The sequence below is a fragment of the Aspergillus udagawae genome (assembly GCF_001078395.1).
Source record: "Aspergillus udagawae IFM 46973 DNA, scaffold_7, whole genome shotgun sequence".
Classification (NCBI taxonomy): domain Eukaryota; kingdom Fungi; phylum Ascomycota; class Eurotiomycetes; order Eurotiales; family Aspergillaceae; genus Aspergillus; species Aspergillus udagawae.
Window position 1 is genome coordinate 1,118,375 of NW_025091270.1, and position 23,531 is coordinate 1,141,905.

General features: G+C 47.8%; 5 protein-coding genes across 5 annotated transcripts; 2 read left to right on the top strand and 3 right to left on the bottom strand.

Annotated features, from left to right (window-relative positions):
• Positions 1-933: 933 nt before the first annotated feature.
• Positions 934-2,767, bottom strand: Aud_009059 (putative LMBR1 domain protein; the record flags this gene model as incomplete). The annotated part of the gene is made up of 3 exons (XM_043293922.1): positions 934-1,073; positions 1,152-2,156; positions 2,218-2,767. The coding sequence occupies 3 exons, from the start codon at positions 2,765-2,767 to the stop codon at positions 934-936; spliced, it is 1,695 nt and encodes a 564-aa protein (XP_043149857.1).
• A 463-nt stretch (positions 2,768-3,230) lies between these two features.
• On the top strand, positions 3,231-7,901 carry Aud_009060 (cleavage/polyadenylation factor CFT1; the record flags this gene model as incomplete). Its single annotated transcript, XM_043293923.1, has 9 exons — positions 3,231-5,229; positions 5,284-5,597; positions 5,664-5,831; positions 5,905-6,267; positions 6,319-6,517; positions 6,563-6,638; positions 6,701-7,154; positions 7,213-7,360; positions 7,420-7,901. 9 exons carry the CDS (start codon positions 3,231-3,233, stop codon positions 7,899-7,901), a joined length of 4,203 nt encoding a protein of 1,400 aa, XP_043149858.1.
• A 1,081-nt stretch (positions 7,902-8,982) lies between these two features.
• Positions 8,983-10,807, bottom strand: Aud_009061 (NDT80/PhoG-like DNA-binding family protein; the record flags this gene model as incomplete). The annotated part of the gene is made up of 2 exons (XM_043293924.1): positions 8,983-10,585; positions 10,662-10,807. 2 exons carry the CDS (start codon positions 10,805-10,807, stop codon positions 8,983-8,985), a joined length of 1,749 nt encoding a protein of 582 aa, XP_043149859.1.
• Positions 10,808-16,749: 5,942 nt separating this feature from the next.
• Aud_009062 (putative beta-N-acetylglucosaminidase) lies at positions 16,750-19,969 on the bottom strand (the record flags this gene model as incomplete). Its single annotated transcript, XM_043293925.1, has 4 exons — positions 16,750-16,863; positions 16,976-19,488; positions 19,595-19,713; positions 19,920-19,969. 4 exons carry the CDS (start codon positions 19,967-19,969, stop codon positions 16,750-16,752), a joined length of 2,796 nt encoding a protein of 931 aa, XP_043149860.1.
• A 1,803-nt stretch (positions 19,970-21,772) lies between these two features.
• Aud_009063 (putative glucosamine-6-phosphate deaminase) lies at positions 21,773-23,108 on the top strand (the record flags this gene model as incomplete). Its single annotated transcript, XM_043293926.1, has 4 exons — positions 21,773-21,819; positions 21,895-21,956; positions 22,034-22,182; positions 22,245-23,108. 4 exons carry the CDS (start codon positions 21,773-21,775, stop codon positions 23,106-23,108), a joined length of 1,122 nt encoding a protein of 373 aa, XP_043149861.1.
• Between the last annotated feature and the right edge of the window lie 423 nt (positions 23,109-23,531).

A 23,531-nucleotide genomic window follows, 5' to 3' on the forward strand; every position in this document is an offset into this window, starting at 1 on the left:
TTATACCACGTTCGGAAAGAAGTGTCGTGATAAGGCACTGCATGTAACGATGGATTCACTGGGTGGAACCCAATCTATTGACTACGGCGATCATGGATCCAGACAAGCTCAGCAGAAAAGTTTGGGTGAGCATCATAGTGTTCCACAAGTCAGACGGCAGTTAGCAGAAGACTTGTCACAATGCCACTGGGCGAAACTTCAACAAATATACTCAGATATTATGAAACAACATGGGGATACTGAGGAAGAGTTGCGAGCCCGATCTTTGAGGCTTCTTGAGGTACCTTGTACCTTTCTAAGCCATGACCCATCTCTCTGACATTGCTGCTCTAGATTTTTACGGCCTGGTCACAGTCTGCTGTTCTTCGTGATGAAACCAGAGCGCTGAAAAGGTCTCGGCCCGTACCCGTACAGCCCGGCGACAGTTCAGCTGACCTATGTCTAGATTTAAAACCCAGTCGCAGCATGTGCAGACCTCCGAAGAGGATTTAGAAAATAGGAGAAAACATTGTGCGAGACTGCAACAACTGCCGCCAGCCAAGCCGTGCTAACATAGCCATGCAGATGCCGACGTCGTGAAGGCTTTCGAAAATGCTCTCGCTCTGCTGAACAATGCCCCAAAGCCTTAGGTATACTAAGTTGAAGGACCCGCCCAGAGAGGCTCCTCGGAGCTCAGACCTGACCACTTGAAAGCTACCATACGAAGGCTCGACGACCGCATTTCGCAAACTCCGACTGTCACGAAGGGGAACATAATGAGGGAACCTGAGTGGTAAACCATAAATCACGTGAAGTAAGACTATAATCATTTGGCGAGAATCACCATATCCGCTGTCTTTTCCTTGTCATCACCTCTTGAATCAGGATAATTTTTTCTAAATAAACCTCCATTATTCGGAGTAGCGGACTCTCTGGACGCGTTGGGACGCCCCCTCATGTAGAAAGATTGCCACTTCTTCCGGTGCTTGCTAAGAGACTTTCTTCCTCGGCCTCTTCGGCGTCCTCATCCAGCTGGCGTTCGTCGAGTCTCGGCGAGCGGACGACAGAAGCCACGAGGATGACTAAGTAGATACCTATTTTTCGCACAATTGTTAGCTTCCAAGCATGCAGCATAAGACACAATAGTGCCTTGTGACAGGTCTACCAAATACCAAGGAAAAGAAAGTGTGCCCAAAACAGCAAGGCACCAAAAAGTGGAAAATTCAGCGCCACCCGGTTTAAAATGGTGCTTGCGACGCTGGGCGTGCAGCTCTTATCTGCAGCTGTGCTATCTCCCTTCTCTGAACATGGCTTGACCAAATGCCTGTGGTTTGAGCAATTCGGCTGCTCTTCCGAAGACCTCGGGACTAAGTCGCAGAAAGTTTGTGGTCCAAATGTCGCGTACTGAGGCGCAAGCATCATGACGACCGAGTAATTCAAGCCCAGGGTTATCAACGTCAGCATGGCTGTCGCCAGCAACATGGCCTGGGGCGACGTGCGACCTTTCCTAATTTGAAAAATTCGTATCCAAAGAAACCGAATGCCCACTGCCACGACGCCGACGACCGAACCCCAAAAGAAGAAGAAGATAATAAGCGCAAAAATGATATAGTCAGTTGGAAAAACCCCGGAAGATTGAATAAGAAGCCAACTGATAGGGTTGAACTTGGTACGTCTGAGTACATAACCACAGTGATGCTTGCAAGGCGAATTTGTCAGTTTATCAATAACGGTCATGAGCAATGAAACCCAGGTCGAAAGCCCAACGAGGAATAGACAGAAGCCGCCCAGAAGCCTGAATGGACGGAGAATAGCCTTCAGTTTGGAGTAGATGGTGACAAGCCAGCTTTGGTCTTCTTCTTGGCGACCTTCGATCAAGCGCTGCCGGCGGATGAGAGTCCTCTCCTCCCGCACCAAAGTATCCAATTCTCTTCGGTCTTTTGGAGATAGAAGCGCCGAATTCCCCCCGCAGCGGCCTTCCAATTGGCGTTGCCGTTCACGGTTGAAATCCAGTTGCATGGCTGTAGAACCTGCCAATGTTTGGTTTGCGAAAGAATGGGGTTTTCTGAGAAGGAGCGCCGGAAGCAATGCTAGCCCTGAAGGCGTATAGAAGACATATAGACAAGAGCCAATGGTTGTTACGAACCCGAGGAGAAATGTAAAAGCATGTTCACCTCCTGTAGGACATCATGAGCGTTTTGAGAAGAAAGTCGTCATCCAAAATGTCATCAAACTCACGGTTCTCGATCAAAAATCTTCGCCAATACCCCAGATCGTGCCCAGGTTGACTCTCCAAAATAGGAGCGAAGAAGCCGACAAGAACCAACGCAATGACTACTGCAACGAAAGCTAGGGTGTATTTGGTAGAAGCCCAAAACCGCTTGCAGGCTGTCTGATCGCCCGTCTCGACGGCTACTTCATCATATTCCTCGTGCCAGAAGTAGGCAAAAGGGATTCCAACAAGGCAGAGCAGAGCATCCAGGAAGTATAGCGAGTAATAAACAACTGTTAAGGAGTAGGTAATTTTATCCACCTCTTCTTGGGTGGCCCACTCTTTTCGCTGACCCAGAGCGGATGATGTCGTTGACGAAACCAAAGCGACATCAACAGGTAGTAACATTACAGTCGCAAGAAGAGCGGCAATGGAAAAGACGCACATAAAGGTCACAAATGAGGATCGATCCCGAGGTGTCTGATATACATGTATAAAGATCGAGGCAACAACAACTAAGCCAATTATCACTATTAGATACGCAAACCAAATCAGGGAGATCCGTGGGAGAGGCATTGTGGCATATCTGCAAAGCCTTCAAGAAATCCAACTAAGCTAAAGGGTGACGATGCTGCCATATATGTTAGCGTTAGCAAAATAGATAGTCCATAGGCTCTGTAGAGTAAGAACGCACTATATTTCAGAAGTTCTTTGATCAGCGATTGTGATAAAGGTGCTAACAACGGTGAGCCATCATGGTGTACTGAGTACACAACTCTACAGGGGCATGGATATTATCAATTACATCATCAACATAACAAGCCCGACAGGTCACGTGTCAGATCCGCAGGGTTAGCAAAATAATCGACACAGACTTAGTTATATAGATTATCAGCCTATGGCCACCCTTCATTCATTCTCTAAATCCCAATTCTTGCCCTTGACTTTTGCAATGTATAGTCTTCTTGATCCTTCCTGGACAATTTTAGGTTGATAAAGGTTTCTAGCAGGGAAAACCATAGCAATCAGCCACACAAATATGCAGTGCTATACAGAATTGTTACCCCCTTCCGGGGTAACTCATGCCCTGGCAATTCCATTTATCTCAGCAACAGCGGATAATCTGGTCGTGGTGAAGACCTCTATTCTCCAAATCTTCTCCTTGCTCAAGGTTCAACATCACCCGAGAGGTGGAACTATTGAGGGTAAGTCAGCGCGGCCAGACCAGTTAGAGACGACGAAGCTCGTCCTGGAGCGAGAATATCCGCTTCCTGGAACAGTAGTCGACATCTGTCGGGTCAAAATTTTGAATCCTAAGAGCGGTGGTGAAGCTCTTTTACTTGCTTTTCGAAATGCCAAACTTAGCTTGGTGGAATGGGACCCAGAGCGTCGTGGGATCTCAACTATTTCAATCCATTACTATGAGCGGGATGATCTAACCCGTAGTCCATGGGTACCCGATCTGAGCAGTTGTGGCAGTATCCTGAGTGTGGATCCGAGCAGTAGATGCGCAGTCTTCAACTTTGGGATTCGAAATCTTGCGATTTTACCCTTTCATCAACCAGGAGATGACCTAGCCATGGACGACTACGAATTCGATCTTCATCAAGACGGTCTCAGTCAAGTGTCGGATCACGTTGGCAATGATTTGAAGGACAAAGATCGCACCGTTTATCAGACCCCATATGCTTCGTCCTTTGTGCTGCCCTTAACTGCATTGGATCCCTCTATACTGCACCCTATCAGTCTTGCCTTCTTATATGAATATAGGGAGCCGACTTTCGGCATCCTGTACTCGCAGATCGCTACTTCACATGCTTTGCTCCCTGAAAGAAAAGATTCTATCTTTTACACTGTGTTTACACTAGATTTGGAACAGCGAGCTTCCACGACTTTACTTTCGGTACCAAAATTGCCTAGCGACTTGTTCAAGGTGGTTGCCCTTCCGCCTCCAGTTGGAGGCGCGTTACTTATCGGGTCCAATGAATTAGTGCACGTCGATCAGGCAGGCAAAACTAATGCGGTTGGAGTCAATGAGTTCGCCAGACAAGTCTCAGCATTCTCCATGGTTGATCAGTCAGACCTCGCACTTCGGCTAGAAGGGTGCGTTGTGGAGCATCTTTCTGACAGCACCGGGGATTTGCTTCTTGTTCTTTCGTCGGGGAATATGGTGGTCGTCCATTTCCAATTGGACGGAAGGTCAGTGTCAGGCATCTCGCTTCGCCCTCTACCTGCACAGGCTGGGGGGGCTATCATGAAAAGTGCTGCATCATCCTCAGCTTTTCTTGGAAGTGGCAGAGTCTTTTTTGGCAGCGAGGGTGCAGATTCCGTCCTTCTCGGCTGGTCCTCCTTGTCCTCAAATTCAAGAAAACCTCGTCCAAGAATGAGTAATGTTGCAGAAGATCGTGAAGAAGCCTTAGACGATAGTCAGAGTGAAGAGGACGTTTATGAAGACGACCTCTATACTGCAGAGCCTGAAACACAAGCTCTTGGTCGTCGTCCATCCGCTGAAAAGTCTGGAGTCGGGATGTATAAATTTCAGGTACTCGACAGACTACCTAATATCGGCCCACTGAGAGATATAACGCTAGGAAAGCCTGCTTCGACTGTTGAAGACACAGGTCGCCTCATTGAGAATGCTTCCTCCGAGCTTGAATTAGTAGCTGCTCAAGGCTCGGGCAGAAATGGTGGGTTGGTATTGATGAAGCGCGAAATCGAACCGGACGTTGCAGCTTCTTTTGACGCTCAGTCTGTCAAAGGGGTTTGGACAGCAGTTGTAGCTCTTGGAAGCGGTACACCATCGGTCCCTGATGGGCAGCAAATTAATCAAGAATACCGCCAATATGTTATACTGTCGAAGCCTGAAGCCCCCGACAAGGAACAGTCAGAAGTTTTCATTGCGGACACACAAGACTTGAAACCTTTCAAAGCTCCTGAGTTTAATCCGAACAATGATGTGACCATAGAGATTGGGACGCTGTCGTGCAAAAGGCGAGTTGTTCAGGTCCTCAGGAACGAGGTCCGAAGCTACGATATTGGTGAGCCTCTAGCCCTGAAGAATAAGGAGCATCTAAGGAAACTAACAATGACAGACTTGGGCCTGGCTCAAATCTACCCGGTCTGGGACGAAGACACCAGCGATGAGCGCATGGCAGTTAGCGCCAGCCTGGCTGACCCATACATAGCTATCCTCCGAGATGATTCAACATTAATGCTTCTTCAAGCAGATGATAGTGGAGACCTTGATGAAGTGGAATTAAACGACTCTGCGAGGGCGGGCAAATGGCGCTCTTGTTGCTTATATTGGGACAAAGCTGAGATTTTCTCGTCTACGGGGCCTATTTCGAAGCAGAGGACTCACTGCGAATTGTTCCTCTTCCTACTTAGCATCGATTGCAGACTTTACGTAAGATATTGTGACTTCAGTCACAACAGCATCTTCCTTAGGTTTGCCAATGCTGACAAACGTTAGATTTATCGACTGCCTGATCAGCAACTCATGTCAGTTATCGAGGGTATTGACTGCTTACCACCAATACTATCGACGGAGCTCCCCAAGCGCTCTACTACGCGGGAGGTCTTATCTGAAGCGGTTATTGCAGATCTCGGCGAATCCTGGAATCCTTCACCTCACCTAATTGTACGCCACCAGGTCCTTTCACTTCACCTTCCTTGGCCCCTGAGTTAAGACCACGTACTGATGTTCTAGGCAGTTACGCACTGAAAGTGATGACCTTGTTGTATATAAGGCATTTGCGTCCTCTATCAAGGGGGAAGGTCATACACGCTTGAGCTTCGTCAAAGAAGCCAATCATACCTTGCCAAGAGCTACTACTTCAGAGAAGGAAATGCAGTCCAACGAGGAGCTATCAAGGTCCAGGTCACTGCGCATTTTGCCGAATATTTCGGATTTTAGTGCCGTATTTATGCCTGGACCGTCTGCAAGCTTCGTTCTCAAAACGGCCAAAAGCTGCCCCCACGTTTTTCGTTTGAGAGGAGAGTTTGTGCGGAGCCTGAGCATTTTCAGCTTAGCCAGCCCTTCGCTTGACAAAGGCTTCATATATGTGGACTCAAAGGTTTTTGCCACTTCCCCACCTTCATTTTGCACATGCTGAATCAATTCCTAGGACGTGCTTCGCATCTGTCGGTTCCCATCAGAGACCCTATATGATTATACATGGGCGTTGAGAAAAATCGATATCGGGGAGCAAGTAGATCATTTGGTCTATGCTACGTCCTCCGAAACGTACGTATTAGGTACCAGTCATAGCGCAGATTTCAAGTTGCCTGAGGATGATGAATTACACCCGGACTGGCGAAACGAAGGTATGACTTTCGTCGTTACATATATGCGCATGTTGACAGGTCTAGTAATTTCATTCCTCCCTGAGCTTCGCCAATGCTCTCTCAAAGTCGTAAGTCCGAGAACATGGACGGTTATCGATAGGTGTGGACCTAAACCCACTTGCAAATCAGTTTTCCAGTACTTACACCTTTCTCTTCGTGAAGCTACTCACTAGGTCCCGCTGAATATGTAATGGCGGTAAAAAATATGGACCTTGAAGTTTCCGAAAACACTCACGAGCGCAGGAATATGATCGTTGTCGGAACAGCATTTGCTCGGGGTGAAGACATCCCGTCTCGTGGCTGTATTTACGTCTTCGAAGTGATCAAAGTGGTTCCGGACCCGGAGAAACCAGAGACCAACCGCAAACTGAAACTTATAGGCAAGGAGTTGGTCAAAGGCGCCGTGACTGCGCTATCACAGGTTGGCGGTCAAGGATTTCTAATTGCTGCGCAAGGGCAAAAGTGCATGGTTAGAGGGCTGAAGGAGGATGGCAGTCTGCTCCCTGTTGCTTTCATGGATATGCAGTGTTATGTCAACGTGGTGAAAGAGCTCAAAGGTACTGGAATGTGTATAATGGGGGATGCTGTCAAAGGACTTTGGTTCGCGGGCTACTCGGTATGATCCCCTACATCCACACATACAAGCGAATCAGTCAAGCTAACGGGTGGTTTAGGAGGAACCATACAAGATGAGCCTCTTTGGCAAAGACCAAGGGTATCTTGAAGTGGTTGCTGCCGATTTTCTTCCTGATGGCGACAAGCTGTTCATTCTGGTAGCTGACAGTGATTGCAACCTTCATGTCTTGCAGTATGACCCAGAAGGTGAGATCTTGTGACATCGATGGAGCCTTAGGGGAAAAGTAAACACTGATTTCGAATAGATCCGAAATCTTCTAACGGTGATCGATTGCTGGCCCGCAGCAAGTTTCATATGGGTCATTTTGCCACAACAATGACTCTGTTGCCACGTACGATGGTCTCCTCAGAGAAAGCAATGGCCGGCCCAGATTCGATGGAAATAGATTCCCAAACCGTATCCCAGCAAGTACTCATTACCTCTCAGAGTGGTTCGGTTGGCATTGTCACGTCTGTTTCCGAAGAGTCATATCGCCGGCTATCAGCCTTGCAATCCCAATTGACAAATTCCTTGGAGCACCCGTGCGGCCTGAATCCTCGAGCTTATCGAGCTGTTGAGAGTGACGGAACGGCAGGGAGAGGCATGCTTGATGGGAATCTGCTGTATCAATGGCTGGATATGGGACAACAACGCAAGATGGAAATTGCTGCCCGGGTTGGGGCGCATGAGTGGGAGATCAGGGCTGATCTCGAAGCTATTGGTGGAGAGGGACTGGGATATCTATGATAATACCATCCTTGAAAGCTCCGTTTGCGCGAGTCAATCAGGGCTCGCTTGATGATTTCATACAGCAAGGCATCTCTATTGTCCATCATGTCATAAAGAACCATGTCAGCTATATATATTCGGCTTATATGTTTGTAGAGGTGCGGGCATGATTCTCCCAGTTTTGGAGGACATTATTTTTTGAATAGCTCAGAGTTCATCTCACATATACTGTGAGTGCTCTCTAGACAGCCATGCAAGGCCGATGACACTACCCAAGTTACTAGAAGAGAAATAACAACCCTGAAAGACAAAGCATTACCCATTTGCAGACCTGATATGCCACTATAAGCTAAGGAACCGCTGGCAACTAGGACGGCCATAAATTGAGTGTGAAGAAAACCAAAAAGAGAATTCTTTGGACGCGAGGTGAATGCTGTTTATTAGCTGCCACGAGCCATTACTTCATTTCTTCATCTTTTCAGGGCTAATTCTCGGGACCAGGCATCAGCTTCGGGTACTAACGCACACAAGACCCGGTCGAAGATGGATCTCAGAGTCTCCTTGGAGCATGTATATGATCCCAACAAATTTTGCCGTATGCTGACAGGGTCGTAGCATGACATCATGACACTGTGAGATATGTGCATACCAAACCACACGAACTCTTAAGAGCATAAGTACGGAAATAAAGAAGGGGGGAAAAATGATCAAAAGAACAGGCAACAAAAACAAGAACTCCGCCGTCATCGCAAACTCCTTCACGCCAGAACTGCCCCTTCAATTGCAGTGTAGCCCATACCCGTACATAAGACTAGTCAATGCGCACTCTGTTAGTCGTGCGGATTCTGTCTGAAAGGAGATGTGCCAGTATAAATAACGCCAGAAAAGGAGAAAACAATGGAGAAGGAGAATGCCGGGGGATAAAAAGGATGAGGGATCCCGGGTTACGGGCGAAAGGCGGGGGTGTTGGATGAGGAGTCTTTGAAGGAGATAGCGGATAGCAGATTGATTGAAATATGACCCATAGCTGCGAATTTCTCAAAGAACCTCTGCGGAATAGTAGCACGAGACCCTGCCCAATTCCCATACAAGGTCTTTCTTAAAAGACATCTTCCGCAGCAAAATATCGCTTGCTTCTCCCTCTTCCAGCGACAAATTTCATTTCTGGCATATTGGTGTGATGCACCACATGTGGACGGTAGACTGCATCCACAGGAGCTTGCCAATCGTCCAAGCCGAGAGGGAAATACTCATACAACAGATCAGCACTCTCATTCGGAAACGGAAGAGACGATGCGAAGGGTTGCTGCAGGCCCGCGGTGTTCAGCAGGGGTAGCGATGTTGATGTGCTTCGTGACTGCGCCTGGGACACGCTGTGGGACAGCTTGCGCATTTTGGTGGGCGGCGCCGAGCTGCCCATATCGCGACTCTTGTGCGAAACGTCGTTGGGATACGAGGAGGCCGGCCTGGCTGAATCGACCAGATTGACACCATCGCCACTAGTATCGTCATCTAGTAGGGAAAGGTTGATGGGTGCTGCCATGACACTCGACCGTCTTTGGCTGTCCGTCATGCGTGAAAATTCCGGGTTGGACTGAGGATATATTGACGGTTGAGGCAGGGGTGTAGAAGAAAGCGCGCCTCCCGATGAGTGAGGTATTTGAGTCCAGTCAGGGGAAGACTGTCGCTGCGCTGCAATGGCAGACTGAGGAAGCGAAGTGTCCGGCGAGGTGCTTTTAGCTGCGGACTTCGCCTTGCCTGGGGTCAAACTGGGCCGGTGGTCGGTATCACTGGTAGGAGTGCGGTTGAGAGCAGCGGCCTGGGCGCTCTTTCTTGATGCCGCAGCGCTGCCGCTTAGAGGTAAGTCCTTACGCGATTGAAAATTGCGCGGACTACGACCTCGTACAATCACAGGTCCCGAATGTACCTCGCAGATCGGGATTTTGGCACCAGTGGACAAAGTCGCAACAACCTTCAGTCGGACGACGAAATGCTGTTGCAGCTCTTTCCTCCGCCCGTTGTTGGCCGTCGCAACACGGAATTGTAGCCGTTTCCAAGCAATTGGGAAGGTCGCGTAGTCGGTGTCCAGGTCTTGGCCCGCCATGATGTCCAATGGAATTGGTGGTGGCTCTTTTTCAACCTTCGCATTGCTGTTACTGGCACTATTGTCATCAGTCGGTTGATTGCCATTCGCAGCGGGCGTTTTCCAGGGCACTGAAATGATTTTGACCGAATTACCCTCCACAGACTCAGTGGCGGAAACGCAGAGTTCTTGCGCGAGAATAGGTATACGGTCGCCTTGCTCGGTCATGATGTACCGTAGACTACGTGGCAGGGTCACGGAGCCTGTGATCTGAAAGAGGTTGCGCCGGTAGCAAGTCAACTCCGCCCCTTGTTGAGGCGGTACGTTTTCCGTCGGGGATGTTGTCCAAGGCGATTCTGCGAGGAAGAACATGCCATGTAACTGAGCCGACAGCGATAAAGATGTCCGCCGCAACGAATAATCAAGTAGAGTGAAATTATAGGCAGGCATTGAAAAACTCAGCAACTTGTTATTGTGGTCAATAGACGAGTCTGGGGGCTGTTCGGAGGGTGCGGGGTCGAACGGTGTCACCATTTCCGTGAAGGGATCATCGTACCCCGAAGAGAATCGTTTCAACGTGTTCGGCAAATTGTGCTGAGTGAAGGGAATATCCTCGCCGCTGTTCCATTGCGCTTGGTCAGAACAATCAATTGAGAGATAAGCCTCAGGAAAGCGCAAGGCGACGATGGACTTACCTAACGAACGTTTCGGAGTCGAAATTCGAGCGTTGCTCGGGTATATCAATACCAGGCATGGCATTAAGGTAGTCGGCGCCCTGCATATTGCCCAGTGACAACGGACTGGCCAGATACGGCATTGCCATGGTATCGAAACCCTCCATGGTGACGGCAATGTATGGGTGGATAGAACAGCGCCGACGAAAGAGACAATGGATTCGAGGACGCAAGGCAAAGAGAGAAAGGCCAAGGTAGTTGCGTGAAGAGGAAGAAGTAGAAATGGGAGAGGATGGAGGAAGAATGGAGGAAAGGCGATCGTGACCAGCCCGGAGGACGCAAGAAAGACCTAAGGCGAAACCAACATGGAAACGAACATGGAGAGGACGAAGATGATGGAAATGGAATAGTGCAGTGGATCGAGCAGTCCGTAAGAATAAAAGTAGACGTCTGGAGGGGTAGGAAAGAGAGTAGGAGACAAGAATGAGGTGAACAGTGAGAGCGGAAAGCAGGAGTAAGAGGATGGGAAGAGGTCCGGACTAAGGTAGGTGAGGTATTTCGGCTTCCAACTCCAAGGTATTTCCTGGTATAGTTGGAATAGAAAGATACGAATAATGAGTAATAAGAATAATGATGATGATGATTGTGACGATGATGTTGACAACAATGTAAAAGTATGCAAGATTACTGCAAATAGTGGTAGATATGTAGTAAATGCAGTAGTAATAGTAGCGGTGGTGGTAGTTAGTTTAGTGCCTTTGGTTGGTGGAGGCGATCGAAGACTTAAAACGGCAAGTCCACAAAAGACAACGACAAGAGCGATCCGGAAGCGCAAGAGAGCAAGTAGAGAGTAGGTCAAAAAAGACGTTAAGAGATCTGGACTGAACGGGATTTGTTGAAAGCAGCCGGATCAATAAAAGGACCAAGAAGAATAATGGGATGATGTGCAACAGGCAAGAAAAACGAACCGAACTGGCGTGGGGAACGAGGAGCGGAAACCCAATCCTTCTCCCGAACCAGTAGATAGTATGGAGTAGTTCTGATGCAATTCCCTCTTCCGATTCACCTAGGTCGAGGTACACTACCTAACTAGTACTTAGTACTCTACAGAATAGCAGAGATTACTGCAGTTTGAACGGAGTAAGATAGCCTGTAAGCTGTACCACATGTCGGTAAGTTGACAAATGTATATTTCATCAGAGCGATGGACTGAGAAACAAAGCATTGCTGAAGTTGCCGAATTCAGCACGAGTGGAGCAGACCCAGATACCTTACCTACCTAGTCTGTACTCGGCTCGTACTTACCGTAACAATACAAGTTACTGAGCTAGCTACCTAGCTCAGGTACTGTGTACCTAGCTCGTATCAAGGTAAGTAATGTAGCAATAGACAAGTGCTCATGTACTTAGATAGCCCCGAATTTCTACAGTGGAATCTGAATGCTCCCAGGACGTGTATGGTTTTAATTATTTCTCTGGTGTAGAAGTTGATATGATAGAGACTGGATCTCTTGCAGAGGTAGCAGAAGGAAAGTCAGTACTATTACTACCTAGGTACATGCGAGAGTACCTACTTGTACAGAATATACAGGGTACTAAGTACTAACGCATCTAATGGGTAGTCGCCTAGTCTAGTACCTACCTTAGCCAGTACACAAGAGCAGGACCCCCGACCGGAGACGGCCTGTTGACTTGACTGAATTCGGATTTAACTGTGGAGACTCGAAGAAGAGTACTGGGAAGGGTAGACTTCTGCACTTGTGATTCGATAATTGAGGATTTGTGGGTATTAATTAAGGATTTTATCTAGGTCATCTGGTTGACTGGGCTCTTGTGGATAAAGTAGGTACAGAGGACCTTTCTTTCTTTCGCTGAAATTATTAGAAGAATAAAGAGAGGTATTCTTCTTGTAAATCACTTTCCTGGATTGTTTCTCTCGCTTTCCTTTCTCATTACCTTCCTTTCTGCTGCAGATTGCCGATACCTATTAAGGATATTTTATCTGCGCGGTAGACTTAGAGCGAGCAGATACCTTACTCTTAGCATTTCTTCTAGAACAGGGGGCGCTGCAGGGAGGAAATTTAGATACCAGATCATGAGGCAAGATGCGTCTTTAGCTCTTTCCAGGCTTCCTTAGCGTCCGCAACCGATCCGTTCCAAAGTTCTGCCTGCTGGCCCCCCCCAAAACCCCACCCTCACAAAATGGGCCCCAAGTCCCCAAGTCATCAAACATTGGTGAGGTAGTTCCATAGTCCGCACCCTCCGTCGCAAGGTACCTAGGTAACTCTGTACCGACTCATCAGTAAATATTTTGGTACAATGATAATGGACAGCAGTAAAGCAGCAACATTCCTCGTACTACAGATATACATTGTCATACATTTCATACATAGTAGGGTAGCGGAAATTACGGGGTAGATGTCGGAGAATAATATAACACCGATATGGACATGAATGATGACCACACACACCTAAGGTCCCCCGTATCGGAAAGGCAAATGACACAAGAAGAGAGAAATCTGAATAACAGATCTGAAGGTTCACAAACATAATCCACTGTGAACTGTGAGAAATGTTGTTTAATACCAACCATCTAAGATATTCATGACTTGTATTGACAGTCATACTTTCGCTTTGTACCATCACTGTTATCAATGAAATTAGCGCAAAATTACCCCAGCTTGGCATTCTGAGGACCTGCCATATTTGGAGATGTGGTCTTGGGTCTAACCACACCATACCTGAATAGGAATGGCCTGCTCTCATTTCCCCGGCTTTGAGAGGGAGTCAGTAAGACGCAAAGGCCGACGGATGCAGTTCCAATCCACACTTGGTGAGGAATCGTTTCCCAAGAGTCTGGGAGACTACTCAGGTCTTTTCTCTCGACCATTACGACTAACCCTCATCTTAGTGTCTGAGGTATGATGTTTAATGGCGGGTGTTCTCTGGTGAGGAAGGAGTGTGCCTGTTGTTATCCGTGAGGGTCCATAAAGATCCATAAGATAGCCTTGGAAAGATCTTAGTGGCCAGTGCAGGTGATAAGATAGTAGGCAACTTAACATCATATTCAACAAATCAGGAGTTAAGTACTTAGTCAGGATTGCAACCTGTCTCTCTAGAGTCCCAACTCATAACTTCGTGGTAGAGTACCTGTCCAGACTACTTTGGTAACTTTCCTACAGTCCTACAGGGTCCAGCTTCATCTAGGACGAATGCAGTTAACACTTGGGTCCAAGAAAGCTATTAGCCTATGAGGCATTTTTTTTCTTTCTTTTTTTTTTCTTTTTCTTTACCCCTTCATAGAGTATTCAATGAGCACTTCAAAATAACTCTCCTTTCACTACTGTTTTGTACCATTATTTATCATCAACACATACATTGATGCGAAAGACCTAAGTGCACATACACTGTATTATTTATTATTCAAGATATTGAGGTCGAAAATGATGGGGGCCAAAAACAGGCTTCATCCAGCTACCAATTTTTATTGGCTGGGTTCAGCTGTGTGTCTCAGATCAGACAAGGCGGCGTTGCCGGATTAGCCACAAGCCCACAACCCAAGGGCCTTCATTCAACTCTGTCGGCCATTCCCGTCCTCAAAGTTTTAAGAAATTTAAAAGGGGTCGGCAAGATGCGAAGGCTGTGGTAGATAATCGTGATGGAGTACATCATGGAGTACAGTACTGAGCTTACAAGCATGGATGCATGATGCGTATGTATGCCTCGTTGATGTGTACATTGAAGCAAATAGATAACGCCACGGGGGACTCGATCATCAGTTGATTGCCTGTTGTAGTAAATTTCTAGAATAATGCTTGCTCATTCTCCTACCCCTCCTCGCGCAGCTTTTCTGCAATCTGCAGTCAACCGTGTGCTGCTAGGCTGCAATCCGCTTTCTTATCTACCTCGTTGTACGCTGATCTCTATGATTCGATATCAGGCAGTTTATGTAACAACTGTGGTTGCCTGCCAAGAGAAATTAAGTATCCTAATAGAATAATAAGCCTTGCCTGAGAGTATCATCCATTATCTGCTGCTAAACGTCTCTCAACTCTCAAGTACTCGGTACAGTGGATATGGCCTTGATACCGAGTGGTACTATCACAAGCAAATTTGTTCAGTGGACCTAGGGACCATTGGTCAAGGAGGGGATTTAAACTTTGGTTTATTTCCTCCTTCATATAACGTTAACCGAAGCCATTATTGTCTGCATTATCCTGATTCGGAGTAACGTCTTGCCAGATTGCACACTTTTATTGAACCAATCATAGATAAAATCCAATTACTCTAAAATCATGCAGTCTTGCACCAGATAGCCATTCTCCCCTCTTACTAATTAATAATCCTTTAGACAGATTGATTTAGGGAGGAAGAAGGAAAGTCACGGTACTCTGTATGGTGGGTATTTCGTCTACACGTTCCTTGATACCGAGAACTCCGTACTAGTATCATGATGTCCTTCTGGACTACAACCTAGCCGATCTCTTAGCTCAGTGGAACTGAGGTGAAATTGAGAAACTTTCCGAGGATCTGCATGATTTTCTTTAGTCTGATACTAAGGAATTCAGTGGCTCGGTTGTCATCCATCGCCCGTCAACGATGGCGGCAGTCGAAGGATTGGTCCACTGAGCTGCTGCTGATCTGTCCAAATAACTCATGTGCTCTCCCCTCCTCTGTGTTTCAAGGGCCGTTCCAGGCATGCCATGACCTTGGTCAAGACTCCTCTGCTTAGTCCACATTGTCCCTGTGTGACAGCGGATTGCTTTCAATGATCCCAAAGGCCCCGCAAACGTCAAACAAGTCGCTACCGCATGGCCGCAAGCAGCCGGGTACATCTCAAATCATGACCAAGCCTGATTCTCCGAAAACAACATAGTTTCCATCTCCTTCGTGATTTAATCATCATTCTACTCGTCCATCATTGGACACCCCCGAAACATCTACAGTCCACAATGATTTCCTGTCCTTGATCTTGCAAAGATCAAGTCCCGGCTGGGGTGCCAGCTGTAAGGCGGGAAGTCTCGAACCGTCGAGAGCGCACGCCGGATTCAGCTGGGACTTCTGTCTGCCGGGCTTCCACTCCATGAAAGCCTCGACTTTTGTTCGTCAGGAACTATCCTGCGGCTCCGAGGACAACAGATGCCTCTTTTCAAAACATTGAACGGACGAAAAAAAGTAGGCCCTCGGGTGGAAAATAGCTTCCTCCTTTGAAGCTCAGCTTGAGCAATAATCCATTCTATCTCGTAGACACAGATCCATCGCGGTTCAGTCTGGGTTGAAGTTTTGCAAGTGACAGCCGGCTGGAGCTAGCATAGATAGACAAGGTCCTGTGCTAGACTTGATCCAGGAGGAGCTTTTCTGGGTGTCTTAGACTCGTTTGCAATGCAGCGAGAAGGGCATAAGATGGAACTTTTCACGCGTACGGCCTTCAACAAGGACATCCTCTGAATCAATCCCCTGCCACCTGAATGGAACTGAAACGTTTCAAATCACGGCGTTCACCCCCTCCTTCCAACAAATCTTGTTCCTAGATCTCAGTTGGTGGCTTTCACTTTAGCAAAAGCTAAAACGTGCAAAAATCCGTCCATCTCAGTCACTTCATGTTGATCCTTCCAAGGTGTAACCAACGTACTAGTGCTCTAAAGTGGCTTTTCTTGATCCTCTAGATGACGCATCTTACACATTTCCCTGTTCTCCCTCAGAAGTTGCTTCCGGCAACCTCTTCGACAGGCCCTTGGTGATATATACATTCATGCTCGCCGCTGCTGATCAAGTTCCTTGGCATCAAGGCAAGGTCAAACTGTCGGACAACGGGGGCATGCGAAAGAATGGCAAACAGAGTAGGGAAAGACAAGAATGAGAATATATACATATAGACATAGAAGAAGACGAATCGAGTCCCTGTGAGTCGTGTACGAGAACAGCCAGACGGCCGCCCCGATTCTTGCGGAAAGAGAATAACTTATGACACGGATAGGACCATCACGAGGTCAACCAGACAAGAACACGTCCAATAGTGAAAAAAATGAGAAAGATGAAGTAAAGGGATATCATCAGTCATAGCAAAGAGAAAGATGGCAGTCAAGAGGTAGAAAAACTTTTGACTTCGTTCACGTCGGTGGCATCATGGTCCAGGTTGCTGCATCGCAGTTCACTTCCTCGAAGCTATGCAGCATGCTGAAGCCCATTCCAGACAAACAATCGAAATTGCTGTCGCCATCAACCTGTAAAGATAATTTGTTAACATACTGCAGATCGAGATGCAAACTTAATGCGTGTGCCGCGAGAGCGAACGGAATACTTGGAACGATGGATAAAAATCGAATTTGAACTTACGCAGTCAATGACAACGGCCTCTGCACCTTGTCTCCGAGTTTGCTTGATGCCCAGCAATATGAGCCCCTGCATCACCGTAGCATACTCGCCAACAGACGGAGAGATCACTGGGGACGATATGCCTCCGCTCGACGATTGTGTGGCTCTCAGCACAGGCATGTACTCTGCCAATGGGGATCGTCCGTTGTATATCACCACAGTACCCAAAATTGCCCCATCGCTCGGCCGCGTGGCCCTGATTATGCCACAGTTTGGTGCTCCTCCCAAAGCGATCTTGTATATATCAATCAGACCTTGTCGAGAATTCGTCTTGATGTGATCAAGGATAGGCTCCGCGTAATCCCATCCATGAACAAGGTCGTAACAGACGTCAGCATTTTTCAATCCCTGTACGAGGCCATCAGGGGGCGTCCATGTTGGAAGATTTCGCAGCACCACACTGCAAACTGGTCGCGAAAGGGCAGTGTTCCAGCCCAAGTTGGCAAACCACTGGCGTAACCTCTTACGCTCCACTGGATTAGAAGACGGAATGCCTAGGTATATGCCTGGAAGTCGGGAACCCAGCTGAAACCTCCTCATTCCCTTTCGCTGAAGAAGTGTTCGGATTGCGCGGTTGTGCAGCGAGTTCCCAATCGACAATTTCCGTCTTGCAGGATCAACAATCAAAGATCCAATAACGCCTGTGCCCGTCGACCTAAAGAAATAAGTCGAGCAAAATCCGTACAAAGCCTGTGTACTGCTGTTTCGTACAACAAAATGCGCCTCATCAATTTCTTCTCTTCGTAATAAGAAGCTGCTGGATGTCACACCTAGCAGCTCAGAACGCTGACCCTGCGGGCAATCCGCTCTGACTGCATCAAGTAAAGTCTCCAAGGATTGAGCATCTCTCTCTTCATTCCAATTTTCCACAAGCCAGTGCTGCCGCGCTTGATGGAGCTTCTGGCTGCGGCTGATAGAACCCGGCAATGAGCCTTTTGGTGTCAATTCTCCATAGAGAACTTTGACCAACGCCTCCAAAGCGGTTTCTGTGAAATCATAAGTGCAGACATAGGTACCAATGGACGTATCCATGGCAAAATCATAGGGGGAACTAGCGGCGATGACGATCATAGGCTTCTCTCGCGGCTCTCCCGATGGAGTAAACTGAGACCTACAGATTAGAGAGACATGTTTCGTAAAGCCATGCTGGTATAGGTTCCTGTTTGCATCTGCGGTGACGACAATGACGGCACTAGCTCGATCTATCAAATTTTCGTGAATTGGTCGGACGCCATTCGCCGTGTAAGATGTATGTAGAACGCGGCCACTTCTTTGACGCGAGAGAGAACGCCCTAGTTCCTTGAAGACACTCTCACCGCTCAGCACAGAGGCGGTTCTATCTGAAGCAATCGGGTCGAGAGAGAGATTCATGTGCTCCGTCACCGAACGAGAGACTGCAGATGCGGGCAATGGCTTGACTAACGGAGTCAAAAGTAGCAATTCCTCATTAGGCTCAATGATGTTGGACAGCGGAAGCAGATTCTGCTTATCACGTACAACTGAAATAGAGCTGTTATAAGCCCTTTTGGAGAGGCTGGTATGAGATGGTTGCATCTGCATTAGAGATGGCAGCCCCGGCGGGTTCAGGGCTTGCTCCCAAGAGGTGCATTTCGCCTTCATCTTCAGAACCCTGCGCAAAGATTGCTCTATGCGAGCCCGACCAATGATGCCATTCTCCACCCCGAGCTTCAAACCATTGATCGCCTCCTGTTGCACCGGAAAGGATCTGCACAAGAGGATGATATCGCAGCCCGCATTCTTCGCCATCACTGTTCCGCCGCCGACACCGATATTGTGAGTGAGAGCCTCCATCTCTAAACACTCAGAAACCACCACACCATTGAATTTCAGATCTTTCCGCAGCAAATCATCGACTACCTGCTCACTTAAACAAGCATGCATGACATTTACGCCAGCAGACGACATAGAGACACCTCCCACCATCATCGAATCTAAACCGTGGACTATTGCATTGCGGAATGGGACCAGCGCTGTCAAGCTGAGCTGTTCCAACGACTCGGTGATGATGGGAACGTCTGCTTGAGATCCGAGGAATTCAAGGTTACCATAGGACGGAAAATGTTTGCCACAAGTCACTAATCCTGCTTTTTTGTAGCCTTTCATGAACTCAACGCCATATTGCGAAACCTCCTGGGGATCATCGCCGGTAGTGCGAGCGCCCAAAGGCTGGGTTCGTACGTTAGTCAACACGTCTAGTACAGGGCCCAGGATCCAGTTGACCCCTACGGCTTTGAGTTCTTGGGCCGTAGCGTAAGCGACATCATGAGCCAATGACTTTGAGCCGGTTGCTGCGATTCCCATTGCGCTGGGGAACTGTCGAATGTAGATTTCATCGTACAGGCTATTCACGCCGCCGTTTTCCTGATCCAAGGCGATAAGTAAAGGCACGGGATGGCCAGCATCTCGGGCGATTGTTTGTAGTTCAAGGACCAGCCGCGTTGCCTCTTCCGCAGCTGCTCGCGATTCGTTTTGTTAGCAAAGGGAAGGTAGAATCTCTTTGAAAAGTGGTCAATAAAGAGGTGCTCGAAGGGAAGAGAAAAATGATAGGAGTGACAATACATTTTAAGTTCTTGGCTGTTAACAGAACTGAGCCCAGATGGTAATTCTCGATAAGAGAGCGAATTTGAGGGTTGACTGACGTCCCGTCGAAGCCCATCATGAAGAGCTGCCCCATCTGCCTGTAAACAGGACGCAAGGGGGAAGACCAAACAGTCAGCCATTATTCAGTTGTCAAGCAAATTGTACGGACAGAGAAGTAAAACGGAAGGCCCAGAGAAAACATGATCAATTATGCTTGAGGACCAATCTAGACCATGGAATACTGTGAAGACGGGCAATTAAGAGGAAAACAACAAAACAACTGGCTGAGACATTTATTGCCTACCTGTCTAGATCCTCCCAGCCAGGGGGCAGCATATCCTCTTTCGGGGCCATCAGGGCCCTGGGTTGAGGAATGCAAGTGCAAAGCTGAAGGGAGTGGAGAGTAAGATGACCTGTCAAAGATTCCAGAGTGTTGTGGATGATGGAAATGGGCGTGGTGTTGTGCCACGATAACCGCAAACGTCGTCGGAAGCCGACTGGGAGTAACCAGACACGGCAATTGAATTAAGCTCCTGATGCTAAAATCCAACTGGCTGGTCCCCCAGGCGCCCGCGAGCTGGTGGTAATGTCAGGTAAGCTACCTTGCTAGTAGCTCATATTCTCAGCTTCGAAGCACTTTAGTTACCTCACGAGGCTAGGACGGTCGATAAGGTACAACCAAAATTATTGATTATGATTAGCGTGGCTCGGTCCTCCGTCGGCTTAATGCGGGCCAGATAATAGAGATGGCCTAGCACAGAAGATGACGGGGATGGGGATGGGGCACTCGGCGTAAGTTTCTCCAATGGTTACCGGTGGACTGCAAAATATTCGTACAGCCTTGCCTGACGGGGATGCCAGCAAACAACTGTGTGCGGTCTCCTAGTAAGAAATCGTCGGAGGAAAGGAGAGAACGCATTGATGGCCCATTGTTTTCCCTCAATCGAGACTCGTGTCACAATAATGGTTCTTGGCAAGGTTATGACTAAGAGTGCTTATCACGTGAGAGTTGAAGCTCCATTTGCCTTTCTCCACACTCTGTGCTGTACGAAATACAGTCCTCAAGGTTCCTTCATTCAATGCTGTAACATACAATACCTCAGATTTACAATACAGAACAGAGCAAATGTATGTGCGATTCAGTCCGTTACAGACAAGCCAGACTTTCGTGAATGAAACTGTATGCAACGGCACAGCCAGGCTACATAAGGTTGCACTCTTCCCCGGTTTTCCATCCGATGCCGAATGCAACAGTGGAGTCGTTCGTTTAAAAAGTAAGGAACACCTAATACATATCAGTAGTTTCTGACACTTCCCTATCAGAATATTTCTTTTGGATCGAGTCTACTATGGCGCCCAAGGTCACCTGTTTCGTCTGCCACCTCTTTTTGTAACGTCAGGTCGATCGCCAGTCAGATGGAACCTTTCTGTCCAACCTGCCTTATCATATCTTGCCTCTTATTGATAACCAAATAGTATTCACATTTCCTCATTCCCCTTCCCAATTGGTTACGCCTCTTGAGGCGTTGACATCACACTCAATGAATGGTGGTGCGTCATCTGCAGCAGTTGAACCGGACTCTTTCTTGTGCAGTACAAAGAATATGGGCGCAGAATTTTTAATTGAAAGTTCAGCAATAAATGGAAAGGTTGATTTTAGGAGCTTTGCTACGATGGCCCTGGTTCGTTGGCCGGTGTCATCAGTTCAGGAGGGCCATGAACAATCATACTTTGTAGTATTACGAGTTGGACGGGTGCTCGAGAAGAGGAAGTACCTTGTAGTAGTAATCTATACAATACAATATATCGAATCCGTCCGTAGGTGGGAGGTGTCATCCTGTCATACTCCACCAGCCGATCCAGATTGACAGGCTGAGTTGCAACAGATCCGTGGACGATGGGGCGAACATTAAAATCCTTCATAGCAAACGGCTACTTTATCAGCACCCTTCTTTGTCCAAGTTGACATACCTTTATATCTGATTTTCACACACACAGCGGGATAGATCCATTCTACTTTCCTGACCGCGAACGAAGCCTTTCTTGTCATAACCAGCTCTGATAGTACGGGTCTCAGCCCTGCCATCTTATCGGCCTTATCGGCTAAACTTTTCTAGAGGAGTGACGTACGACTACAGGTACAAACACCATGTAAGCATGCCTTCTACTTCTGCCTGCTGCCACTTTCATCGAGACGTCAAGAGGTGTTTTCAAGATGGGAGATGAAGAAAAAGAAAAAGAAAAAGAAGCCTTCTCTGTGCGTTCTGACACGTCTGTAGGAGAGTTATCATCAGGGAGAACGCTCAGCAGGCGTCGGAATATATCGCCGACTATATAATCAGTACGCGTAACCTTCCATCTAGTCGATGCGGCTTGCTTGGTTACATCTCTAACCCTTATTTTTCCACTACTCGATAGGTCGTATCAAGACTTTCAAACCCACTCAGGATCGCCCTTTCGTACTGGGTCTTCCCACTGGCAGCAGCCCCGAGATTATATACAAAAGACTTGTGCAACGTCACCGGGCAGGTGAAATATCTTTCAAAAATGTCGTGACGTTTAATATGGTATTTTTCCTCATTTATATTATCATGACTCTTTGTATCCTGCCCTATGCTGATCAACTCAGGACGAGTACGTGGGTTTACCTCGTGACCACCCCGAATCCTATCACAGCTTCATGTACAAGCACTTTTTCTCGCACGTCGACATTCCACCGCAAAATATCAACATCTTAAATGGCAACGCCCCAGACTTGACTGCCGAATGTGCTTCCTACGAAGCCCGCATCGCCGGCTATGGCGGCATCGAACTTTTCTTGGGCGGCGTCGGGGCTGATGGCCATATTGCCTTCAATGAGCCGGGATCCTCGTTGAGCAGTCGAACCAGGGTGAAGACATTGGCGTACGATACAATTCTCGCTAACTCGCGATTTTTCGGCAACGATCTTGACAAAGTTCCCCGCATGGCTTTGACGGTTGGCATTCAGACTATAATGGAGGCCAGGGAAGTGGTCATCGTGGCTACGGGCGCTCACAAAGCTTTTGCGTTGAAGAAGGGCCTCGAGGGTGGTGTTAATCACATGTGGACACTGTCAGCACTGCAGCTGCATCAACACCCGCTCATAGTTTGCGACAGCGATGCTACCTTGGAGTTGAAGGTCAAGACAGTCCGTTATTTCGAGTCAATCGAGCAGTCTGGAACAGACGCTCGTACGCAAGGCCCGCCACTTGTCTACCGACCAAGGACCTATGTGCCTGCTCCATTGGGGGCGAGCAAATTGCCGCAGCAGCTCACTCCCGCGTCAACACCTCCCAAAGCCCCGAAGGACCTGAGGATCAACACAGAGTTTCAAGGCTCAGTAGAGGAAGATGAATTGACACCTGACAGTATGTCTTCTCGACTGGTGGACTCCGCCATTGGCGGGTTGGACTCGACGCTCAAAGCCGACACGATGTTCGATCGGATGGGCGCGAGGGTTGTATCCCATTGAAGGGAGTCGCAAGCTTCGTGACTTAGATTTCTACAGTCTATTGGGAACAAAAATGTTGGGCAATACCGTGAGAGGATCCGCTATTGTCTGAGGCTCAAGGACTTAGGGCGGACATGCAGCAAACTTGTTCGCGGTGCGCCGTTGCGGACGACTGTTTATCATATTTTGAATTTCTTGTGTCGTATAGGCCGATGTTGCTTTCTTCATAGATGTATTTTTTCGCTTGGCATAGCAACTAGTTACTGCGTATAGAGTTGGCTCTTGATGATCGTTTCAGTTCGTGCTTGCTCTGTTGGTTTTTATATGTCCCGCCAATCTATTACTGTTGCAACGCCAGTATCAAGTACAAAGATAAGTTGATTGTATTGAGGCAGCTTATACGTAGAAGGCAAAATGAACAACAACACTGAAATTTTGGGATTT